This window comes from Athene cunicularia, assembly GCF_003259725.1.
Source record: "Athene cunicularia isolate RWA chromosome 1 unlocalized genomic scaffold, athCun1 chr1_part2, whole genome shotgun sequence".
Classification (NCBI taxonomy): domain Eukaryota; kingdom Metazoa; phylum Chordata; class Aves; order Strigiformes; family Strigidae; genus Athene; species Athene cunicularia.
The window spans coordinates 6,917,899-6,940,243 of NW_020799092.1; the positions used below are offsets into that span (position 1 = coordinate 6,917,899).

A 22,345-nucleotide genomic window follows, 5' to 3' on the forward strand; every position below is an offset into this window, starting at 1 on the left:
TATTCCTGACCTACAACAGTGCAAAGCTGACTGGAATGAGACTCATAATGTTTGAGTGTTTTAGTGTTACCATTAAGGTATCTGTAACTACTATCATATAATATGGATTCTTTTCCACAGAGGCTGGTGTGCTGCAGTAAAGAAGGAATTTTATAGTTGCCTATTGCTTGTGGAAGTACGATGTAGATGTACCTCTCCAAACATAGGACAATTCTGCAAAGCACTGTCATATAACTTTTCCATTACCTTAAAGAAACAAGCTCTGAGCAAAGCACTTTTGTTATATTTGATTATTTCTATATTTTTGCAATAGTCATAGTTAAAAATAAAGCTTAGCAGACAAACCTATCAGGAACATCATGAACAAAGCTGTCATCCTTAAAGTGGTATTTAAGCCATCCTAGATGCAACTTGTGCATAAAATAAAGGGGAAGAAAATCAATGCAGAAAATTCCTTAGAGGCCTATATTCTGTATTCTCAGAAGCAACTTAGGCACCTAGAAGGCAGAGTTCTGTTGATCTTCTAGGAGACTTAAGCCTCAGGGTTAAAAATGTCACCCAGTTCAACCAGCATTTGACATTTTAAGAAGTTAGTTGTTACTTTACAGAAATACAAATCCATCTGTATTAGGATAAACCAGATTAACCTACTAGCCAAATGGAAAAGGACTTGCTCCGCTGTTCCACTGATTCCAATTTAAAAAATCCCAACATCCTACAACAGTGCAAAACCAGAACTGCGATAGTTGCATAAAAGCGTAATACAAACTAGCCAACAAACCAACCAAACACAGCGACCCTGTGCCAGACAAGGATCCCTGAAGAGCAAAGTCATCTACTTGGAAGACAGTATTAGAAGCAATGCAAACCTTCCCACAGACTTGTTTTGATTCAATCCAAGAGGGGCTAGTTTCCATGTGTATTTAATTCTTGACCTCTGTTGTAAATCTCAACAAAAGGGGCTGATTAGTTTCAGATATGGTAGTAAAAGCTACAGCGTGCTCTCTGGCCACTGGAAATATGACTGAGAGCAGCACTTCAGTTCATATGGAGCAGTAACCAGTCCCTGATGGGAACTGATGCAAAGTCAGCTTGGATTCCAACCTGCATCCCTGTGCTGAAAGTTTCTTTTTAGTCTCATTCTTTTGACTCAATCATTCAGCTATCCCATCTCTATAAAGTTATTTTCTTCCCTCCTCTTGCTTCTTTTCCCTTTCCTCAGTTCTTCTGTTCCCTTTTTTTAGCCTGGTGTGAAGTCAAGGTCTTGTGCAAGTCCACTATAGAACAGTGGCTTTGGTCTCATTTAATGCAAGTTAGAAATGGGACTGGTGTATTTTTCCATTGTGGGTATCCAGCAATGAAGCTGTCTGCGCTGTAACTATTCTTTGTAGTAAGAATGGTCTTCTTCATTCAAGTCAGCACAGCCTCCTCTGAAGTCAAGAAGCATAAGGCCTTGTGGAAATAACAGAAGTTGACAGTTCCAGAGCTGATAAATGTCATTCAAAATTGCCCCTTCATTCACTTTCATTGTGTGTTCAGGCTAATGGTAAATTAATTGGAGGTCACAGAAGCTTGGTTCTCATAAAGGAGGACAAGTAAACTATTATATGTATTTACAAAATGATATTACTTCACTGCTTGGTCTTCATAACATTTTTACTTCTGTTACTTCAAAGAGCAGTCTCAAATCCTCACTGGAAGTCAAATGCATTAATAATTCAGTCATAGAGTTTAGAAATCCTACACTGGATCATGAGTTGACAATAATTTAAGTCATTTCCTTTACCACAGTGGAAATACCCTGATTTATTCCACGGAGGTCTAAAAAATACCTGGGAGATGGGTAATAATATACAATTGTCTTAAGTGTGAAGATGACTGTTAGGATCTTCACTCCTATACTCAGTGAGACATTTTACTCTTTTTCCTGTCTGCAGACATAAATTCAAAATTCTTCGCTCTTCCAGTTTGTAACAAGAACTGTACTGTCTTCATTACGATTTGAGCCTGTGTAACCATGAGAAGAATTAGGTGTTGGCATACCTTTATTTTTAACTATAAAATCTTCCAGCTAGCATTTTGCCACATTATAGATTAGCAGGTTTCACTCTCAGTTATATCAAGGCTGTGCAAAAGTGCAGCATGACAGCTAGGGCAAATAACTACTAAAAAGAAAAAAAATAGATGTAGCATGTTCACTCCAGGTAGATGGCAGCCAGGAGACTCAATTTTATACAGTGGGATCACAGAATCTAACACTATTCCCTGCACTTAGTTTTTATTAGAGCAAGCTCAGCAGTGGTTGGTCCCTGCCTTATTTTTGACACTCAGTTATTCTAAGATGCCCTTGATAAGGTGTTTTTTTTTCAAGCCAGTATTTTTTAGAGTTAAACAAAGTCAAACATTTATTTATATATGAGCCAAAACGATTAATGCTTAGACCAGAGGACGTTAAGTCCAAAAGGCTTGTAATAATATAAACACAGATGTGATGAAAGTAAAATATGATCTTGATTAAAGGTTATGAAATGTTTCCTTTAAAGTAGCGCATTTGTCTAACAAAACAAAACACACACACACAAAAATGTAGAGAATAAAGCATAAGCGAAAACACATGACAGAGGGCTAATAAAATGAAGTACCCACAGCAAGAGCAAAGCATTGGTAAAGAAATTCCCATCCCCTGTATCACAGCAGTGTCAGAACAGTCACTATTTTAGGGAGAGCTGGTGGTTTGCTTCCCAGGATTGGAAGACTGCCATTAACCAGAACGTTGGAGCTCAGGGAACATTAAACCCTTGATTTTCTCTAGATCTTTTTCCCAGCTGATCTCTAGACATAAGAGGAAAGAAAGAAGAACCCTTTATTTACACCAGAATTTGGGGCCTAAATAAAATATTCAAGAGCTGTATTTTGTAGAATCACTCAACGTGGATTGAGCTTTCGTATTTAAGCATCAGACACTGGAAATCTTCAAATATAAGTGCCCGACAACATTTAAACAGAAATACTGCTGTTAAGTTGACTATGCATCATGCTGATTTTATAAGGTTTGTATGGTCCTTTGAAAAGGTAAAATGCTAGGTAAACACAAAGTGCTTATTAATAAAAATGAAAGAGAAAAGAAAAGGATTTGTTCACAGTCATACAGTTATGTAGTGGCAGAGTTTCAGACAGATCCAGGAATTCTGACTCACAATCAGCAATGTTGCAAATAGTTCAGTCAAATGGTGTCTTTTCTAATCTTTCAATCATGCTGTCTCTATTTACTTCCTCCTAAGATAAAAGGTTAATTTATCTCTATGGAGAATGGATATAGAAAATCTGGTTTTGAGAATCTCTCTAAACCGTTTATTAAAAATGGCACTATTTCAACACTGAAGGCCGAATAAAGGACTGATAGCCCAGATGAATGAACGAGTCTCAGAGAAAGAAAAAAGGGGGGGTGGTGGGGAAGAGCCCAGATGATTCATCTGGATTTCATAATATCATTTTCTTTCACATATTTTAAAGATTAGTCTACTATTAAGACACAGTTACTGAATTATTGTACTGTCATTAAAATCCAAGTGCTGTATCCCACTGTGGCACACACTGTAGGTCCATGTTGCACAGTCTATTACAAATCATGAACTACTCGGTGTATCATCTGACTGGCAATACAAATGTGCTTAAATGACCTGGCATGAGCACAGCCTAGCACGCTCTACTAAAGAGGCTTTTCATGACCTCTGGGAACATGTTCGCCACATCTTGCTGCCTATTTAGATGACCTTGACAGTACAAATTACAGCCAAATGAGTTAGAAATAAGAAGCCAGAGAGGGGGTTTCTAAAAGAATGTCTCTGCCACCTCACCATAAACAAAGCGTCATTCCTCCACCCTGGTTCTCTTTCATGGAGATCTTCAACAGAAGTGCAAAATATGGAGCACTTACTGGCATGTCTGGGGCAGAAGACAATGATGCTATTGTTGCCCAGGGAACAATGCAGCCAGTCAGTGGCTTATCCATTCAGTCTTGTACTCATCTAGAAACATCTAACCAAAATATAGCAGAAAACAAGGTGCAACAGCATATATGCAAAGAAAATCCTTCAGCACCACTGTTTCTCAAGACTACAGCTGTCCACACACTCACACAAAGATACTGGCAGCTTTCTTCATGTCCCCTCCCCTTCCTCTGAAGCCAGTCATGGTGAAATTATCAGTAGTGATAATAAGAAGCTGAGAGGTAAAGGCAGTTGTGAAACATGTTGTATAAATGAATCATGCTGCTGATATTATTCTCACTGATGAAATAATTGTATCCAATTAAGCAGGGATGTTCACATGACAGGATGGGTGAATTACATAATTCTCATTTGCAGCTGTACCTCCTCCTGCCACATTCTCAAGTTTTGATTAAGAATAATGTGTCCCTTCCTGAAAAGGTGGAAATTTCTCTAACTACACAGAAAAAGAGATGGAGACATAAAACCAGGCATCTTGGATATGATATGATAATAAACACAACAGATTTATTCTTCAGGTTCAGAGAAGTCAGTTTATCCTACTCCTGCCCACACATTTCAGCACCAAGAAGAAGGTACAACAGAGTCTAGTTAGAAAGGAAAAAGAAACATCACCAAAGACGAGGCAGAGGGCAAATATTAAGAAGAGCTGTCTTCTCTCTTTCTGATCATACAAAGTGCACAGAATTTTCCTTCTGTGATAGCTGCAGAAACATCTCAGCCTGCATTTCCATCTATATCCAGAGAAGATTTCTTTATGGTGTTGCTTTGCTGAATATCTTTTCCTAAATGCGTTGCTCTCAGAAGGCAGACACTTTGTGGACTGCATGTTAGATAATCAAAGTTAGTACTTCCAGACTTTACTGATACGGCCCAAATACTCTTATTCATGGGACTCAAAACAAAGGGGGGAACTGAGCTGCTTTGTATTTGTGACAAATATGCTTTTTGTTCCCTCATCTGCTTCTTTCAGGGGACTACTCAAGGAATAAAATACTCCCAAATGCTGGGAGTATTCTTGCAGAGTCTCCATTCCTGTTCATGGGGAAAAAAGTGGTGCAGAAACACACCAACTTAACCTGCTTTGTAGTACCAGGGACAGACAGTATTTTTCCCCAGTCCTTTATTACAACACTAGGGGCTCTCAGTGAGGATATTCTCTGGGTATCCTCTCTGAGAGGATATTGTCCTCTCAAAAAGATCCCTAACATCTTCCTCTTTCATTTTTCTTTACAGGAAGCCTAGCTGCCAGGAAAGAAGTCTGCAGTTACAAAGAAAATTGCTGCCCTGGAAACTCTAAGCTTTGATTTTGTCTAGTCCACATGATGTCACAGTAAATTAAGAGGACTGCTGGGTGGTTTTCCCTTTATATTTAGCACTGTTGCTTCCTGAAGTTGTACACAGGATTCATGAACAGATACAGGAAGAACAAAAGAGAAGCATGCAGAATGACCCGTCTATAAACATACCTTTCTCTCCTCCCCACAACCTTTTTATCCAATGCACAGCGCTTACTCTGTAGTACTGCTCTTTCTATGAGACACAGAATACAGATGCTGAAATAACTAAGGACCAAATGCCAAATAAGTCGAGGATCATTTCAGTCCTTCAGCTAGATCAGACATGGAAGAGTGTGGGCTGTTTCAGCTGCAGGGCAGCCTAGTGGTGTCTGTGGAGAGAGCAATATAACTCCTATTCAGAGTTTACATCCAACGATGACCTGTGGCAATGGCCCTAGTTTTGTATAGCAACTGGTAAGACCTCTGCACACAGAATCCTAAAAGCAACTTTCAGCAGTCTTCGGGAAAGACAAGTGCTGCACTGGGACCTAGCCCTCTGGGGTCTTGCGGAGCACAAGACAGGCTGTTTGGCCAACAGAATACACTATGGCATGCAGCTCAGCAAAAATGAGCAGACTGGTATGTGTTTACCCAAAATTCATTCATTTAGTTTCTCAAATTTTAAGAGAAGCATCCTCCAAACCACACTTGCAGCTTCTGGCTAGCTTTGGACTGCCAAAATGCCTACCATCCTTGTGAAGTCTCCTGGTAATCACAGACAACAGTACAATGTGTTTGAGGAAAGTGGCTGGTATGAGATTTCTAGGCTACTTTTGCTTGATCACAAGTTTTCAGTCACACCAACCTGTAGGGAAGCTTGTGGATGCTCACCTAAACCCAGATTCAAATTTCATTTTCATCCATTCAAAAGCGAGTGACTTACTCCTATCACCATTACTCTGCTGTTTGGGCATTTGTTCTTCTGTTATACTGAAACAAGCAGAACTGAGAGCTGCTCACCACACTGCTTAGGACCCAGTAAGTGGATTTTCAGTACAGCATAAAACAAAACTGCAGGAACACAGAGCTTTTAGCATTTGCTTGCACCTCATAATGAAAAAGCTCCTTCTCAATCTGCATCTCTGAGTGAGAGAAAAATTAACTCTGTAGCCTCATTTACAGAAGAACGTCAGTGAAGCTGTTCTGAGCAAATCCTGCCAGGTTTGGCCTGAAATGAGAAGGGTCTATGTTGAGTAAAGATAAAAGATGAGCCAGTGCAGAGAGATGAGCCACCTGGGATTCTGCTAGTCCATACTTCATGCCAAACTTGGGTCCTGTTGTTAGCTTTTTGCTACTAATAATTATCATTCAGCTGCATTTCTAACATCACTGCTGCTTTTATTTACTTGGTATAATGCTTCTCTAAGAAGGCTCAAGTCAGCTGCTAAGCAGGAAGAGTGACTTAGGCACAGGTCAGCAGGGATTGACACAGATACTGCAAACAGGGAAAGATGACTGATTTTTCATGCTTTTACCCATGCAAATCACTTTACCTGAGGTAAAAAATCATTAGAGAGGATCACAGAATTGTGGGGAATGGGAGGAGAAAGGATTCTATTCTTCCTGGAAAGAATAATTCTTCCAAAGTGCCTCCACTGAAATACATTATAAGTAGCAAAGTGCAAGAGGGAGAAAAAAAAATCACTTCTCCAGTGTACCATAAGAATATTTATTAATTAAAGCTCATAATTACTCTGACAGCTTTTGCCTTATTTTACAAATGTAAAGAATAAGGTACAAAGTGGCTGAATGATTTGCCTAATTTCACACAGTGAGTAAGCAGCTGGGTCAAAAGGAAGAGCAGAGCAACTGCCACTCTTAGACCAACATTTCGGGGTTTTTCTGATACGGTACTGAACCTCCTAAAATGTCCAGTTGCTTCAAAAGAAGTTGCAAGAAAAAGTAGATAGTTGTTCAATTTGATCTGTGATATGTATTCCTGAACTTCTCCTCTTGTGCTGGGTAGAAACAGAGTGTCCCATGCCCTGAAGCATGATGCCTTGTAGCTTGGGTCCTTCTTGTTTATGGGTTTGTTGTTGGTTTGTTTTTTTGTTTTTTTTTTTAATCCTTGCTACATAATTCTGTCCCAGCAAGACACAGAAGTCTAAACATGTGGTGTCATGTCCTTAATAATGCACTCTCCCACCCATAACAAGGCTGTTTAAAAAATGGAAGTGGACATGAGACTGAATGTCATTTGCTGCCTAAATTGAACTTGGAACCACCATCTTCCAATGAATAATCCCTAGTAAATGTTAAGCAGAATGAACAGCAATGAAAACAACAAAACCTGAAAGGATGGGGAAGGACTTGGAAGAAAATAAAACAAGGACCTGCAAAGCCAAACAGCATTACAAACTGGTACATTTTAAATGAACAACAAGAAAACAGAAGCCACACTGATCAAAGCCTCCCACCTCCTCTCTGTGGTGGATGACACCTTCGCTGGGAGCACACCACCACCTCTAACCCCACACCTGCAAAAGGAATTAATTTCAAAAAGAATACAGACCAAAGTGTACCGCATCAAAACAAATTAGCAACACACCCCTATTCCTGCTGTGATCAGGCAGGAGAAGCAAAGATGTTGCATGGATTCTAAGATTCAGGGGGGAAAAAAAGGCAAAACAAAACCAAAAAAAAACCAGCTGCTGAAAACTTTAGAAGAAACAAGTTTAGCTTGAAAGAAATTTCAAACAGCCTGGACAACTGGCAGTGGGCTAAGACATTCTTTTTCAAAAAAACACCTGTGCTTTCTCTCACTTTGGATATCTCTATGTAGTCTAGGTAAATTTTTCACTAAAAGAGGCAACAAGTATGCAGCACTACAAATAAGTAGTGCAAAGATAACATGCACTGTTGTTCTTTATAGATACATACAACTGTAAGAAGAATGTCAAAATATGTTCTGTAACTGTAAATATGACCTGCTTGACAATTTGTTTTTCCAACTAATAGCTTTTCAGAGGGAAACGATCAACACAAAACTCATCCGTCTTTAATGCTTGCATGCTATTAACAACATCCCAGATCACTAAAATCAAAATGATTTTACAACTCTGTCTTGCTGGGTATTTTTTAATTTCCCCTCCTTTTAGCAGTGAGATGAAATCTAATCAGTGGCTCCAGAAACTGGAGGGAGTTTAACATACCGTAGGGAATGTTCAAAGCAAACACATACTCCATTCTGCAGTCATAGAAGAATAATTTGTTCAATATTTATACCCCATCTATAATCACATATATGTGGCTAACTACTTAGGACTACACCTGCTGGGAAGGGTCGCTCCTTTTCCTATGCCACAGTCATGCCTTTATTACTGATTATTTCTTTGGTCATGCCAACAAGACTTGGGTTCAGTTCCTGACTTTCCAACAAACCTTCTCTGTGAACTTGAGTCACTCATTATCTAATCTTCTCCACAAGGTCACTGACATCTTTGCAAAGTTACGATAAAATACTACCAAATATAAATTTGCGTCTGCACAACTTGAAATGGCTACAGAAAGTAAAGGGCCACTTTTTTGGTCTCATTTCTCTACTTACAAAACTGGAGAAAATACATCCTTTCACCTATGAAAAGAATTTCTTCTATGCAAACTGGGCATTCATCATATATATACTGATCTAACTGCATGGGGATACCAACATTTACAACATTGTAAGTTTAGTAAGTACTATTGATATAATTATCCTAATGAACATATTAATCAACCATAATCATTGTAATTAAAATTGAAATATATTGTAGGTTTTTTCTTATTTGCTGCTATCAGTACTGAATGCAGATTATAAGCAGAACAGTGTTGAAGAAGTATTCAACCCCCCTTGGTGAAGAGACTTCAGATCCTATTCTTGATTCACACCAGCAAAAATGAAATCACCATCAGGACTGGTATTGGGGCCAAATTGCTGGCAGGCACAATGAACCACTAATTACTGGATTCATTAGTAAGACTCATAGTTTGTCCCCATGAGATGCTGAACACTTTCAGCTCCTTTTAAAACCTAGCATCTTAAAAATTAAAATTAACAACTGCAAACTAGTATTTCTGTTGTACTGTAGAAACTCAGCATGAATTTGAAGTCAGATCACACGAATGCCAGAAATATATTATGTAAAATTAGGCAGATTTTTATCCACCATTTTCCTGTTAATTCTGTAGAACATGCATCCATCCATACACAATAGATATTTCACGCTGTTCCTCAAGCCCAAACTATTGGTTAAAATAGTTTTTGTAAAGCTGAAAGAAGACAACTGCCTTAAAAAACCCTTTCAAATAGCCCCAGCATCACACTGTTAAGATTGGCCTGTTCTTCTCAGACATAAAACAAATGTCTATTTAAGAACACATCCAAATGCATATCCATCACTCAGCCAGAAGACATGCACCTCCCAGAAGCTAACACTGTAAGAGATGGAAAGAGAGAGGGAGAGAGAGAGAGGAGACCTTTAGTCCACCTACTGGCTTCACTAAAGGCAATGATTCCAGCCCTAGCTCATTTCAAGTAGGTTCAATTGTGTCAAAGGTTACCCACAAGCTATTTCTTGATGATTTATAGCTGATGTCTATAGATCTCCTTTTATTTTAATGATGACTTCAATACAGACGTTAAGACATTCTTTGTCTTCACAGAAGTACATGAGAGGGAAGTTGACATCTTAAAAAAAAAAATTAAGAGGCTGACTCGCTATTTCTGAACAAGGCCAGCTCTGGGCAGTTTTTATATCTTATCCAGAAGAAAAAAAAAGGGAGAAATAAAACACACTCCTTCATCCTTTTCTCCTGTACTAAAGCTGCTCTGTTTTTGTGACTTACTCTGGGCACAAATCCTAGAGCACTGACTCAACGTGTATGTCACCAGTTAATTATGATCAAGACAAGACACTAGGATACTTGGTAAGCATAAGAGAATTTTATCACTTCACCAATAATAACATGTATTTATATAGCATTATTTTGCTGTTTGAGCCCAGAGCAATTTACAAAGTGGTACTATACTGTAGTATACTATAGTGTAGTATACTACTATATACATGATACTATAATGGGAATCCTTCTACCCATCACCGAACTGTAATCGTTTGGGGGTGAACAGCAGCAGTGCAGGAAAAGTGGTAGGAAGACATACTGTATCCATTTGAAATTCAAGATGCCATGCTGGTAAAACTCCTGAGAGTTGTCTAAATGTGGGATTATTTTTAGCCTCAAAACTAGTATCTGTTTGTGCATGTGTGTCAGTGTGCACATGAAGTCTGTACACATGCATGCATGTTTGGCAATCTTCATCCTTACAGACATCTCCTTTGGGTGCACTGCCCAATCTCCATCAGGTTTGATGAAGTTCCCAAAGCTGCCACATGATTTGTGTAGAGGGACAGTGGGGCAGGGGGAGAGGAATGCCCTAAGCCTCTCCCCTTAGGAGAAGACTCCAGAGCTTTCCCATGCTCTAACAGGCATCAGAGGATCCCCCAGAGAGAGGTATTCTGTACTTCCAGAAAGAGTCCAAATATTGTTAGACTTCACAAATGAAACTAGGCTTCACCATTTCTGGCACTCTTGGAACATCTTGCTCATTTTAAAATGAAGGCAGACGAGAAAGTATCTATTCAGTTTGTTCTGCTCTGAAAGCCTCTGAATATCTGTGCTATTTTCTCACTTAGGCTAGCCAAAATGATGTAGCTATTGTCTTCCTCACCCGCTAGCCTCATTAAACTTCAGTTGTTTGGTACAGTAGGTGAAATCTCTTGGGTACTGCACCACCATGGCATTCTGCCTATAAGCTGCAGTTCACATTTTGTGTAGAAAAACTGGTATTTTGAAGGCTGTGAAATTAAAAACCTGTAAATCCAGACATGCAATGCAGTGGGCAAACAGTTATGTGACATCATTTTCACTTCTGATATCATGAACGAAATGCTACTTGACACGCACTTCTCAGCTAAACGTATGTGTTGAATTTCCCTGACCCCAAATTAGGTCTGTGCCTTTTATAGAGAACATCGAAAGCACAGGCTATCTGCACATTTATGATGAATAATAAGCAGAGATGAATGAATTTATCCCAGGGTTTTAATTGCAGACTATTTTCAGTGGACATCAGAAATTAGGATAGGAGTATCCAGAAAGGGAAAGAAGATAAGAGAAGACTAAGAATATTGGAAATAGGCAAAGAAGGGGGACACTCTGACCTGCAAGCAAAGCATAAAAACCAACAGAGTTTAGACTAGGATGACTCAAGATTTACTGAGGCTAAATTCAAAAGATATTAACTTACAGCTGCAACCTGAAGTTTATACAGCTCTTAGCATGGCTGAAGATAAAAATAATCACTGACCTGGAATGACTGCAGCCCTGAGAGCTACCTTTGGAAAGAAATTCACAAGAACCCAATGCAAAAAAACCACTCTCCAGAATTGTTATATACATATGTTTTCTTTCTAATTGTACAATGAATTAAAGCTGCTTTAGTAATTCTGTCACTACATTACTCCCTTTCCTGGTACATTGCTTCATCGTTTTCTCTGGAGCATTTTAGAGATGAATAAATGTACCCCTGAAACTCAAACTTTAAGAAGCTTTTTGTGCCAATTCTCCCCTGGATATGTCATGTTTAGTTGTGTTTGTGACTATGTAACTCCTGTTGTGTTTTGTTAGCTTGAAATCACGTAACACGATGTGGCTGATTCATGACGTGACATGTCACTGCCTGGCACGTCAGCTGAAAGCCTATACGAACCCATGTGCTACATCTCTGTACACATACTGCTGTTTGAAATGGCTCCTTATTTTAAATCAACTAGCAGGTGCTGGCACACCCACTCAAAAAAGTTTAAGAAACACTAATAACTTATGAAATACTCAAACTTATATTGTTTGTGTAACATCATGATTGGAAACTGAAAAGCCTTCTTTCTAGCACTCAGATTAGAAGACAAGGTCTTCCCCTCCATGCACTCCACATGTCATGATACTGAGCAATCTTTTACCAAAGACATTTTTCTTATTATTTTTTTTTTTCCCCAGTGATAACAGTCATGGCATTAACTTATTTTTCCTTTAAAAGCAATAGGCAAAAATGTAGCAACTGAGAGAAACAGAAATTAAACTTACTCATTAGTACTAAAATACACATTTGAATTCGTAGTCTGGCAGCATTAGTAGATAAAGGCACATGATTAAGATCAAAATTTTAAACTGTTTTCATATATAAAATCCTGTCAAATTACATCAGAAACCAAAATAGTTTTTTCCATCAGCTTGCCTGCCTCTGATGTTCTTTGGATGCTCTCGAATGTTCTCTCTGGATACTACTGAAGCACTTTTACTGGGAGATACTACAGTAAAAAGTCTAATTGTGCTGAGAAATATTTATACCTTAGCAGAATTTCCAATATGAAGCCTTCTATGATTTGAGACTGAAAATTAATCCCACTTCATTAAAATAGTAACTCATAGATCCATTTTGTTAGCTCTTTCCTAAGCCTTTGAGATACATTTGTACCAACCTATAAGTTTCAGTCATGACAACCTGAAGCTTTGTTTAAATGAGATTCTCACATATTCACATGATTCCAGGTTCTGGGACTTTAAGGAAGTTTATCCATTATAAAAATCACAAGATGTAACCACACTACTTTAAAAAATACGCGTACTCTAAAGTGATAATTTCCACATAATTTCTTCGAAACCCTCTTTTGCATCAGTTCATTTTACACTAAACACTTCAAGCTTCATTCTGTATATTATACATTCTATATTTAGCTCTGAGAAACTTCAACAAAATATTTGCCAAGCTCTCCATATCACCTGAGAGTTAATACTAACCTGTAAGAAAATGTCTCCTTGGATTTGAAAATAGAATAGATTTCTTCTCCATTCCGCTGCTAAATGTTGCTTCTCTTCAGCTATCCGCAGCTACCAGGGATTATAGATTAAAATGTTTCAAATTAAAAAATTTGTAAAGCTCCCTTATTAAATTATAATCATTCAGCTGTGGGTACAGGAATACTTACTGCAAAATATATTCCTTTGATGCTCAGTTTGAATTGCATTCTGCCTGAATGTGTCAAGAGGAGCTAATTTCAAATCTAGCATGTAATGTGGAAGCAAACAACCCTTCTGCACACAAAGCAAGCAGTTTCTGGAAGCTGCTAGACTGATCACATTAGAATTTGATTCAGTCACCTCAGAAATTTACTTTCTGTGTTGAAAGTAAGTTTTACATTTGGTAAAAGATGGCTATGTTGCTATGTTGTCCAGCAGACAGCCCTGCCAACAGACTCTATGCACTTCGCTTTTGATTATTAATACATACCACAAAAATACCCAAACACTTAATCTGAAGCTGCAAAAGGGAAGATTTAATTCCTGAAATGAAATACCTGGCTCCGTTCTAGACAGATCTGGTAGAATAAGAGCCCTCTGCTCCATTCCAAGTTGTCTCCTAATCCATGAAATAGGTATACTGCTACAGTACTATTATTTTGCACAAGTCTGAACTCCTTGGAATAAACACATTCCTTGATTTAGAGTCTAAAGAAAAAATTTGTAGAATAAAGGACGACCTTTACTTTATAGGAATTTCCTATTACGAAGGAAACTAGAAATTAATCTGATATTGGCATAACTGGCTGGTTTGTTATCTATATTTAACTTAGAGCTAATATTGGTCCTTCATCTTTGCAGCACTGCAATACTTAGTATTCTTCACCAGGGGCTGCCATGTCCCAAGCTGAACTTCACATGTTTCTTCTCATGGTTGGTTCCCCTTCCGCAGCAGAAAGACCCTCTCCTGAATACTTTCCAACTCTCCCCACAGAACAAGTCCACCCAAACACAAGGAGGATCAACAAAAACCACTGCAAACAGAAAAATCTAATTTTTCTTTGTTTTGTTATACAGCTCCAGATTTCATGCTTTCCTAAAGACCCTTTCCTGCTTTGGATTGCATGGCCAACTGGCAACATCAACTCAACCGCTATAGTAGTGGCATTAAAACCCCTTGACTTTGTGACACTGTTTTCTTGTTTGGGACTCTTCCAGTCTCTTCTTACAAAATGCTGCTCTTTCTCACTCAAGATCTTTGTTCCAAGTGACACTAAATGGGCAGTTCTGTCAAAAAGCTTCTGCAGAAGTTGATGCTTATGTATTTCTAAGTAACAGAGTAAGACCCAGAGCAGAAACAAAGCGTCAGGCCCCAGCACTCATGAACATGAAGGGAATTCTGTAACTGAACCTGGCTTTAGTAGCTGCCTCCTGAAAATAACAGTGCCTGGTGTAATATCTTGGTCTTCAGTATGAAGCCAATGCTGTGGATCATTTAGCCAAAAAGAATGTAAACTACCACCTGCTGCCCATCCCACCAACTTTGCCACTTAGGAAAAAGTGGGTGTTTTATTTATTCATACCAGGTAAGGAAGGCACTACTGGCAAGGAACATTAGTGAATTAGTAAGAAGCACACACTGCATATTTCTCATGACCACTTTGCTTTACATCTCTGTTGTTCCTAGTCTGATTTCTAAAGACCTTTGCTTCAAAAAAAAAGTGGTCTTGCTTAATTTGCGTATCTCACTTTTGTTTTGTGATTGCAGATTTCAGAGGATTCTTTTCCTCTTTTTTCTTTTTGTTATGTTTTCTTCTGAGTTTTCATTATAAAAGGTGCCGGCTGAGCCTTGACAAGGGTTGGCTGGCTGGCAACTCTGCTTGAGAGACAGGGTCCTGCCGGAGAGACATGGTATCAGGAAACAGAGCTGTGGAGAACTAATCTGGAAAAACATCCTAGGAGCCCCTCCATGTACATAATTTATTTTTAGTAAAGTAGGAAGGGGTGGGAGGCAGGCAGAATGCTGTGCAAGTCCCTACTGCTGCTGCATTCTAGATACTGCTAGTAAGATTGTTTTTATTGCTTGGAATACATTCTCTGTTTTAGAAAGGTGTCTTACAAAGTTCCATTAATACACATCACTTCATTGTGCTCCCACAAATGGTTTAAAAAAATCATTGCTTATATGCCTGGACATCATGTATAGGAAGAAGAGCAAGGAAGAGGATAGTTTCAAAGATTCTGTCACCAACTACACATTTTGCTATTTGGGATTAAAAGCACAGGCAGCAAAGGATAAAGGCTTCCAGGTAAAGAGATAATTAGCCACAAGGTCTCCATTAAGAACGGACAGGGATACTAAAGAAGTAGCATAGCTCCAAGTAGCATAGCACAGATAAGGCAAATGAGATCTCAGCTTACACCTCCCTGTACATCACTGCATCCATACTAGAAACTTTCCTTAATTATCTTACAGCTATTTCTAACCTGTTTAATGTACTGACAAAGGGAGTGGGAAATGCAAGCACTGAAAAATGTTCTAAATTTACTGGTTTATAATCTTTTAGACTGTTATTCTGGTGTTGAAAAGATTAATAGATTAGTTTACAAGGATTTTTTTAAATCAGTGGCATATAAAGAATTGTGTCCAGCCCAGAAATTAACAAAAATAAAAGAGCCTTGCAAATCTTGGAGATAAACCTTCTGTAAACATAGCTTCGACATTCTAGCAGAGATGGTGTGTCTTACATCACTTTAATGAGAACTCTTGTTCTTCACTCTAAAATACCTCAGCGCTCTCTTTAATGAAAATAAGGATGTCTTAATTTCCTGCTGTTTGGATAGGCATTCAGCAGCTGCTGAGCTCTTCAACCAATAAAGAGGACAGTAATTGCCATTAGTATATGAGGCCTAACATGTGCAATGGGTTAGTTTCAGACAAGCTCCTCTTCTCTGCTCTTCAGGGAAAAGAATTTGGCCCTATCTAACACAACCAGTCACACCCTCCAATCACCTGTACACAACCATAATCAGTTTTCTTTATCACACAGCTGTCCTCTTCTTCACAGTGCTGTGCAGAACAATTAGCTCATATTTCCAAAAATTTTTGATATTACTAGATTAAAAAAAGGGGTGTGAGTTCTAAAAAGAAGTGTTGTGAGAAGGAAATACCAATATCCTTCTGCAGTTGAATAGCAATCCATCTATCATCTGTAGAGCTGAAATCTGTATGTCTACTTATCAGCTAGGCTTCTGCGAGTCATAGCTTGATGTGGCAAGCAAGTTGATGCACCTATGTACATGATGGAGCTTAATGTTTTCCCCAAGATCTCCCCAGGATAAATTTTCACATTCTGCACTATCATATAAAAGAGAGAAATGAGGGAAAGGGAGACAAATATACCCAAGTTAACAGGGCTGCTTAGAGTAGTCACCTAAAATTAAATTCAAGTCAACAATCTGCCCAAAGTAGAATGAGAATCTCATCTAGAGGAGTGGTCATAATACTAGGCCATTTTAGGGTTTTTTCCTTTCTCCTTCTCTTCAGATGTTTTTCCTTTTCTTTTTTTCCATCATATTTTTACCCTGAGTCAAGAAAGCTTTCATACTGAAACTGGGAAGTATAGTCCCATCATCAGTTTTGACTGGAATGGGAAAATCCCCAGCCAGCTCCCCATAGTGAAGAGTTTACTTACTTTTCCTAATAACATATCCTGTGATGTGTCTGAATTAAAATGTCTGTTTCCAAAGATTCTTATTCTTTATTTTGTCCCTGGTATTAGATGTACTCAGTAAGAAAGTCGACAGTGACTCAGCTGTAGTTTCATATCTAGGCTTTCCTAGCCTGGGTGAGAATGTAGCAAACACACTGTTGGTCCCTTTCTATCTTCCATATACTATAAACAGGATGCAGACACAGCTGGTGCACGTGGCAGGAATCCTAGTATCATCACAATCAGATATTCTTCAAAAATGGAAGAAGTTCCTCTGGAGAGTGTCTGGCCATTTTAAAGTCAGTCTGTGCTGTGGTAGAGAGACAAGCTCTAAGTCTTTCAAAGGTGATTCTATTGCTGACTATAGCCAACATCAAAAATTTCCAATCCAATGTTTACTTTGGTGATCAGAGGATCAGATAATGCGAAAATAAAGTAACATCTTCGGTTAAGGATTCACACTGATTATTTGTCTGGATATTGCAGTACAGGAGAATCTGATTGTGTATATCCAACTTCTCAGTGCTGTTTCTGGCTTGTCTGAAACACATTTCCTTTCCTTGTCACAACTCCCAGGTGCTACTGCTGAGCAAATAGTAACATCACTGCCAGAAGTATTTGAAAAGAACAAAAAAATTGATTTGGACAATCTGTGTGCTGTTGTCATTGATGGAGACACAACTGTGAGTAGGGTTAGGGCTGAGGTCATAACAAAGTTAAAAGAGAAGTGCCCAGGAATTCTCTCCTGTCACATTTCACGCTGAATTGCTTCTGGTTTTCAGCAGATGCTACAGACAATGCACTGTGCTCCATTAAATGTAAGCAATCATTTAGCTATATTTACAAGCTACATTGAAAATTCACTCCAGAATTACTGTACATGAAAGGTTACCTGGAAAGGGCTAGGATATTGCATCATGCAAGCACTAAATGCTGTATTTATACATGCAACATAAACAGCGAGGAACAAAAGCAGGAACGAACCGGGCCCCGGCTGTTTACAAGTGTGGGTGATGTTGCTGTCCTTACTCAAGAGTATAACGCACCTCATCTGAAGTCAGTGGAGAGTGCAGCTATCAGGTGAGAATCCTAGTAGCATGGTAAAGGTCACTGTTCAGATAAACATATTCTCTATAACACTGATTTTTAAAAAATCTCCTGCATGGCCTGTACAAGCAAGAGGCTTGATGTCAATCATAAGATGGACTGGTAGCTTATTCTGCCTAGTCCTTACCTGCACCTGGGCCTGTTCTACTTACTTGGGAGCATGTAACCACCTTGAACACCCAACAGAGCAGCACACAAGAATTTACATGATCAAAGGCAAAATGTGCTTAAGACAGACTTTGGAAATCCAGCACAATTTGGCAAACTTCAAAGATAGTTGCGTTTCAAATGGGTTGTGGAGGAGGCCTTGGTAAATTTGAATGGTATGATTAGCATACCGGCTGTTTTTAAAACTGCTCAAGAAGAAGCTGTGTTAAAATCCATTTCCGCAAGACACACGCATTTTCTTTTGGACAGGCTCCACCAGCTCTGTTTCTTAAATCAATTTTTCTGGCACAGATTTCTTCTTGGAAGAATGTATGACACCAGCTCAGTTTCCTAACCAAAACTTGACAGAATGTGTGCAGCACAGCATAATGGCATCTTTACTTCATGGCTTCCTAAAAGTTATACTACAGAAACCTAGGAAGTGAATTTGACTATTCCAAGTCACATCTGTTGAAAGGCGAGGGAGACAACAGAAGATGCTGGGTAGTCTGCCCAGCACAATATTCAAACACTGGTGAGGGCCACTGATAAAAGGTTTGCCAAAACTGGAGTTGCCAAGGTCTTAGAGGAGTTTCAGGGATGTGTTCAAGTCTTACTAGATTTAAAGGATGATCTTTGGCAATCTCCCCCTGATGCTTCTCAGCATTTCTTGAGCCAACAGTTGTTCCATCTGCTGCTGAGGCCGACTTTGAAGAATCCTTGCAAAGAGCAGCACACTAACTTTAACACTATACAACAGGGAAAAAAACCACAGCTTTTCAGAAGTGACCTAGATGTTTGCCAGTAGCTTGACACACTCTCAGGTAAGGCTGTCTCCTTGTCTCCAAACACTTGAACATACTACCAAAGCTGCGCCAGTGTAAACCGTGCGCTGAAAATAGAGATTCAGCAAACACCATCTATTGAAAGCTTGTCTAAGGCATTAACTGTTCATCTGGAGGTTTGACTTTCAATGACAGTGGGAAAGACCACCATGAACTAACTTCAAGAACGAAGCTGCTGCTGAGGATTTAAAAAAAAAAAAAAAAAGGCCGTGAAACTCAGACAGATACTCCCTGACAACAGCTAAAATAATAATAATAATAATAATAATAATAATAATAATAATTATTATTATTATTATTATTATTATTATAAAAAAAAAGCAAACAAAAAACTTTTGGACCTGTTGAACACAAACAATCTTTGAAAAAGCAAAGGAAGGTCCACACAGACACAAATGAAGGTGTTTAGTTTCAACATATAAGCTTCAGTTTCTGCCACTGTGATGGATTTGCCAGGGTGTTTTCTAAGCCAGGCCACTGCACTATTGTATAAGCTTTATTCTAATTACTGTAGGCTCTATAAAGGTTTCTTTATCATTTAGTATTATAAATAATTGTGCTTCCAGGCTGGAGTTCAAAGCTCAGTATAGCATTCGCACAACACCACAGGCAGGTCAGGTGACCTTTCTCCAATTCTCCTCTCTCTGGTGCTAAGGACAGACAAAGTGATATGTCTGTCATACGCCATTACCATTAGAACAGAATCTTGTTCTTTTATTACAACTGAACTCCGCCGGATTTCTCAGCAGGAATGCTAAGTGAAATCAATGTCTTGGATTTCCAGGCTGAGCTTGGAGGTCACAGCCACTCTATCATTTCTCAGTATTATCCCTTCTCTTTCTCTCGCTCTCTCTCTGAGCCTCCAACTGGCACGCAGCAGATTGAAAACAGCATGCATCACAGGGCTCATGCTGCACAATTTTACAGCCTTTTGGAGCCCCCTTCCTTTCCTTTTGGCCCACTTTTTTTTTTTTTTTTTTTTTAATTTGCAAGTAAGTTCTGTTTGTATCCTACAGAACTGCAAGCCAAACACACTGGAACACCTACAAATATGAAAAAGCAATAAAACACAAGGGAGAACAGAGCACAGCTTGACAGCTGCCAGTAAGACAGTTATGCTTGATGTTACCAGTAGATATGGCAGGCCTTCTAATTCCACAATTGCCACAAAATAAATACTGTATCCCCTCAAATCTCATCATTCATTCTGCTTGTGCACAAGACATCCAAAACCACTGGGATTTTAAGTGTAGTGGATCTCACAAGCTGCTAGCCACACACAAAAACCTTTCTAAAACGCACAAAAATATCTTGTTAACCATACACACAACTTTTTGGAAAAAATCCCCCAAAGCTATCATTGAGCACTACATGGCTTTGTGATTCCTTGCTCTACAGTATATAAAAGAGATCAAGCCAAGGATAAAATTCAGGAAGTCAGAAAGTCTACACTGAGGAGAGAGGAAAGAAAATGTAGACCCAGAACTTGACTCATTTAACACAACACCTACTGGTTCCACACCATCTATTTTACGCTTTAAACATTTATCTCACTTAACTGATAAATAGTATTATTTATCTATCTGGTTATTTTTAATCTGTATTGTTTTACTGTTAGGGTAAAAACAAGACACTACTGTCAATTCAAGGAATCTTTTCTGACATGGTAAGGGATATGGACAGCATGCTAGAGGACACTAACAGAAAGGACGGACACATTTTCATCAAGTTCTTGCTGTTACCTAGATGGGACTGCATTTTCCCTGCATGTCTTCTCTAAATTCTTCCTAGCTGTTCTGCAATACCTGAAATGTGCCATTCAATTTTGACCTGCTACTTTTGCTCAGCTGTGGCATATGCTGAGCTCATCTTCTTCCACTGGACATATTCTGTATAACTAGTACACGTATAACTAGGTATAACTAGTCACACACTGGTGACATTACAGATGTGACTACAGTCTGCTAGCTTGACCTCCTAAATGAGTACAGACCTAATTGCCCAGCTATGACCAGGATTACTTAGCAGAGCCCATTGCTTGATGGACAGATTCCAGCCCTGTTCTGAAATAACAGACACTGCTCTGGAGATTAGCTCCTCCACAAACTCCCACTGAACCCCAGGACAGGATCTGGCCACAGATGAGATGCCCCACCACTTTCCATCTCTCATTGACACACCGCTAACCTGACTGGTTTAGCATTCAGAAAGGAAATGACAGTTGTGTGCTGGAACAGGAGCTGGTCACCTCAGCCTGCTACCCGTTACTGAAGATGGAAGTGTGTGATAGCTAGGACACTGCAAGGGAACCCATGAGATCTCAGAGGAGGTGGTATCTGTTACTGATACTGTGTATGAACAGTTGCTTGGTATTACTATGCTGGGGTCCTCCCACTGGAAAAATGGCACTACAAATATCCTCCTATTTCAGGAAGCCATCCTGAGAACAAAGCTGCCTGCAACTGAGAGGCACACAGATACTCTTCATGCAAATACCCATACTATTGGAAATGCAATGCTGCAGGGCCTAGTACAGTACCTTGCTTTTGGGTGGAGGGCTGTTTGTGCTCTTGTCTGTGTGGATGCTGGTAGGGGATACAGCAGCACCAAGGTTACCCTGGGGTATGCCAGGTATCTTGCCTCCTGGTGACACTTGCATTGCAGCAAGCTGGGCAGCATACAACTGCTGTAAAAACAAAAAAACAAAAAATGGGGTGTGTAGCGGGAGAGAGAGAGGAGGAGAGTAGGGGGGAGAGAGAGAGAGAGAGAGAGAGAGAGAGAGAGAGAGAGAGAGAGAGAGAGAGAGAAGTAATTTTCCCAAAACTTCTACTGCAAATGATATATTTTCCTTCTGATGAGTATTTTTTATTTAGCACACTGGTATGTTTCAAGACAAGAATTGTCATCTCAACTTTTGTGACTCATTCCTCAGGGGACGAATGACAGACATCATAACGAGAAATGTCCCAGCTTCCCTGAGTGTCCAGGCATTGAAAAGAAGGAACAAAAGCTAATCTTTATGGCTTGCCAGAGCCATGGGGCAATCTTTCCTTTCCTCAGACAATTTAGGCACGACAGCATTTCCACTGATAATATGCATCAACCCCTGTGAAATTCACATGATGTTTGATGATTGTCTCGGTGCTACCATTTTACATTTCTTTCTTTTACTTGCTATGTTTGCCTTGTTTGTACAGACTGTTAAGGTATTTGGGACAGGGAATAGAAAAATTGTGTTTAGTACTTATTGTGAGAGTCCACTTTCAGTTGGCTTCTGAGGAACCACTACAGTCAATATAAATATATACATATCAACAGTAATGTACTGTCCATTAGCAACTAGCAGCTCC

The 22,345-nt window shown here is 39.2% G+C and overlaps 1 protein-coding gene across 1 annotated transcript in view; it reads right to left on the reverse strand.

The window, feature by feature from the left end:
* SOX5 (SRY-box 5) overlaps positions 1–22,345 on the reverse strand; it is a 263,340-nt gene that overhangs the window by 37,740 nt on the left and 203,255 nt on the right. Inside the window, exon 11 of the mRNA XM_026868079.1 lies at positions 21,535–21,681. Within this exon, the coding sequence (XP_026723880.1) occupies positions 21,535–21,681 (147 nt within the window). The remainder of the gene's footprint in view (positions 1–21,534; positions 21,682–22,345) is intronic.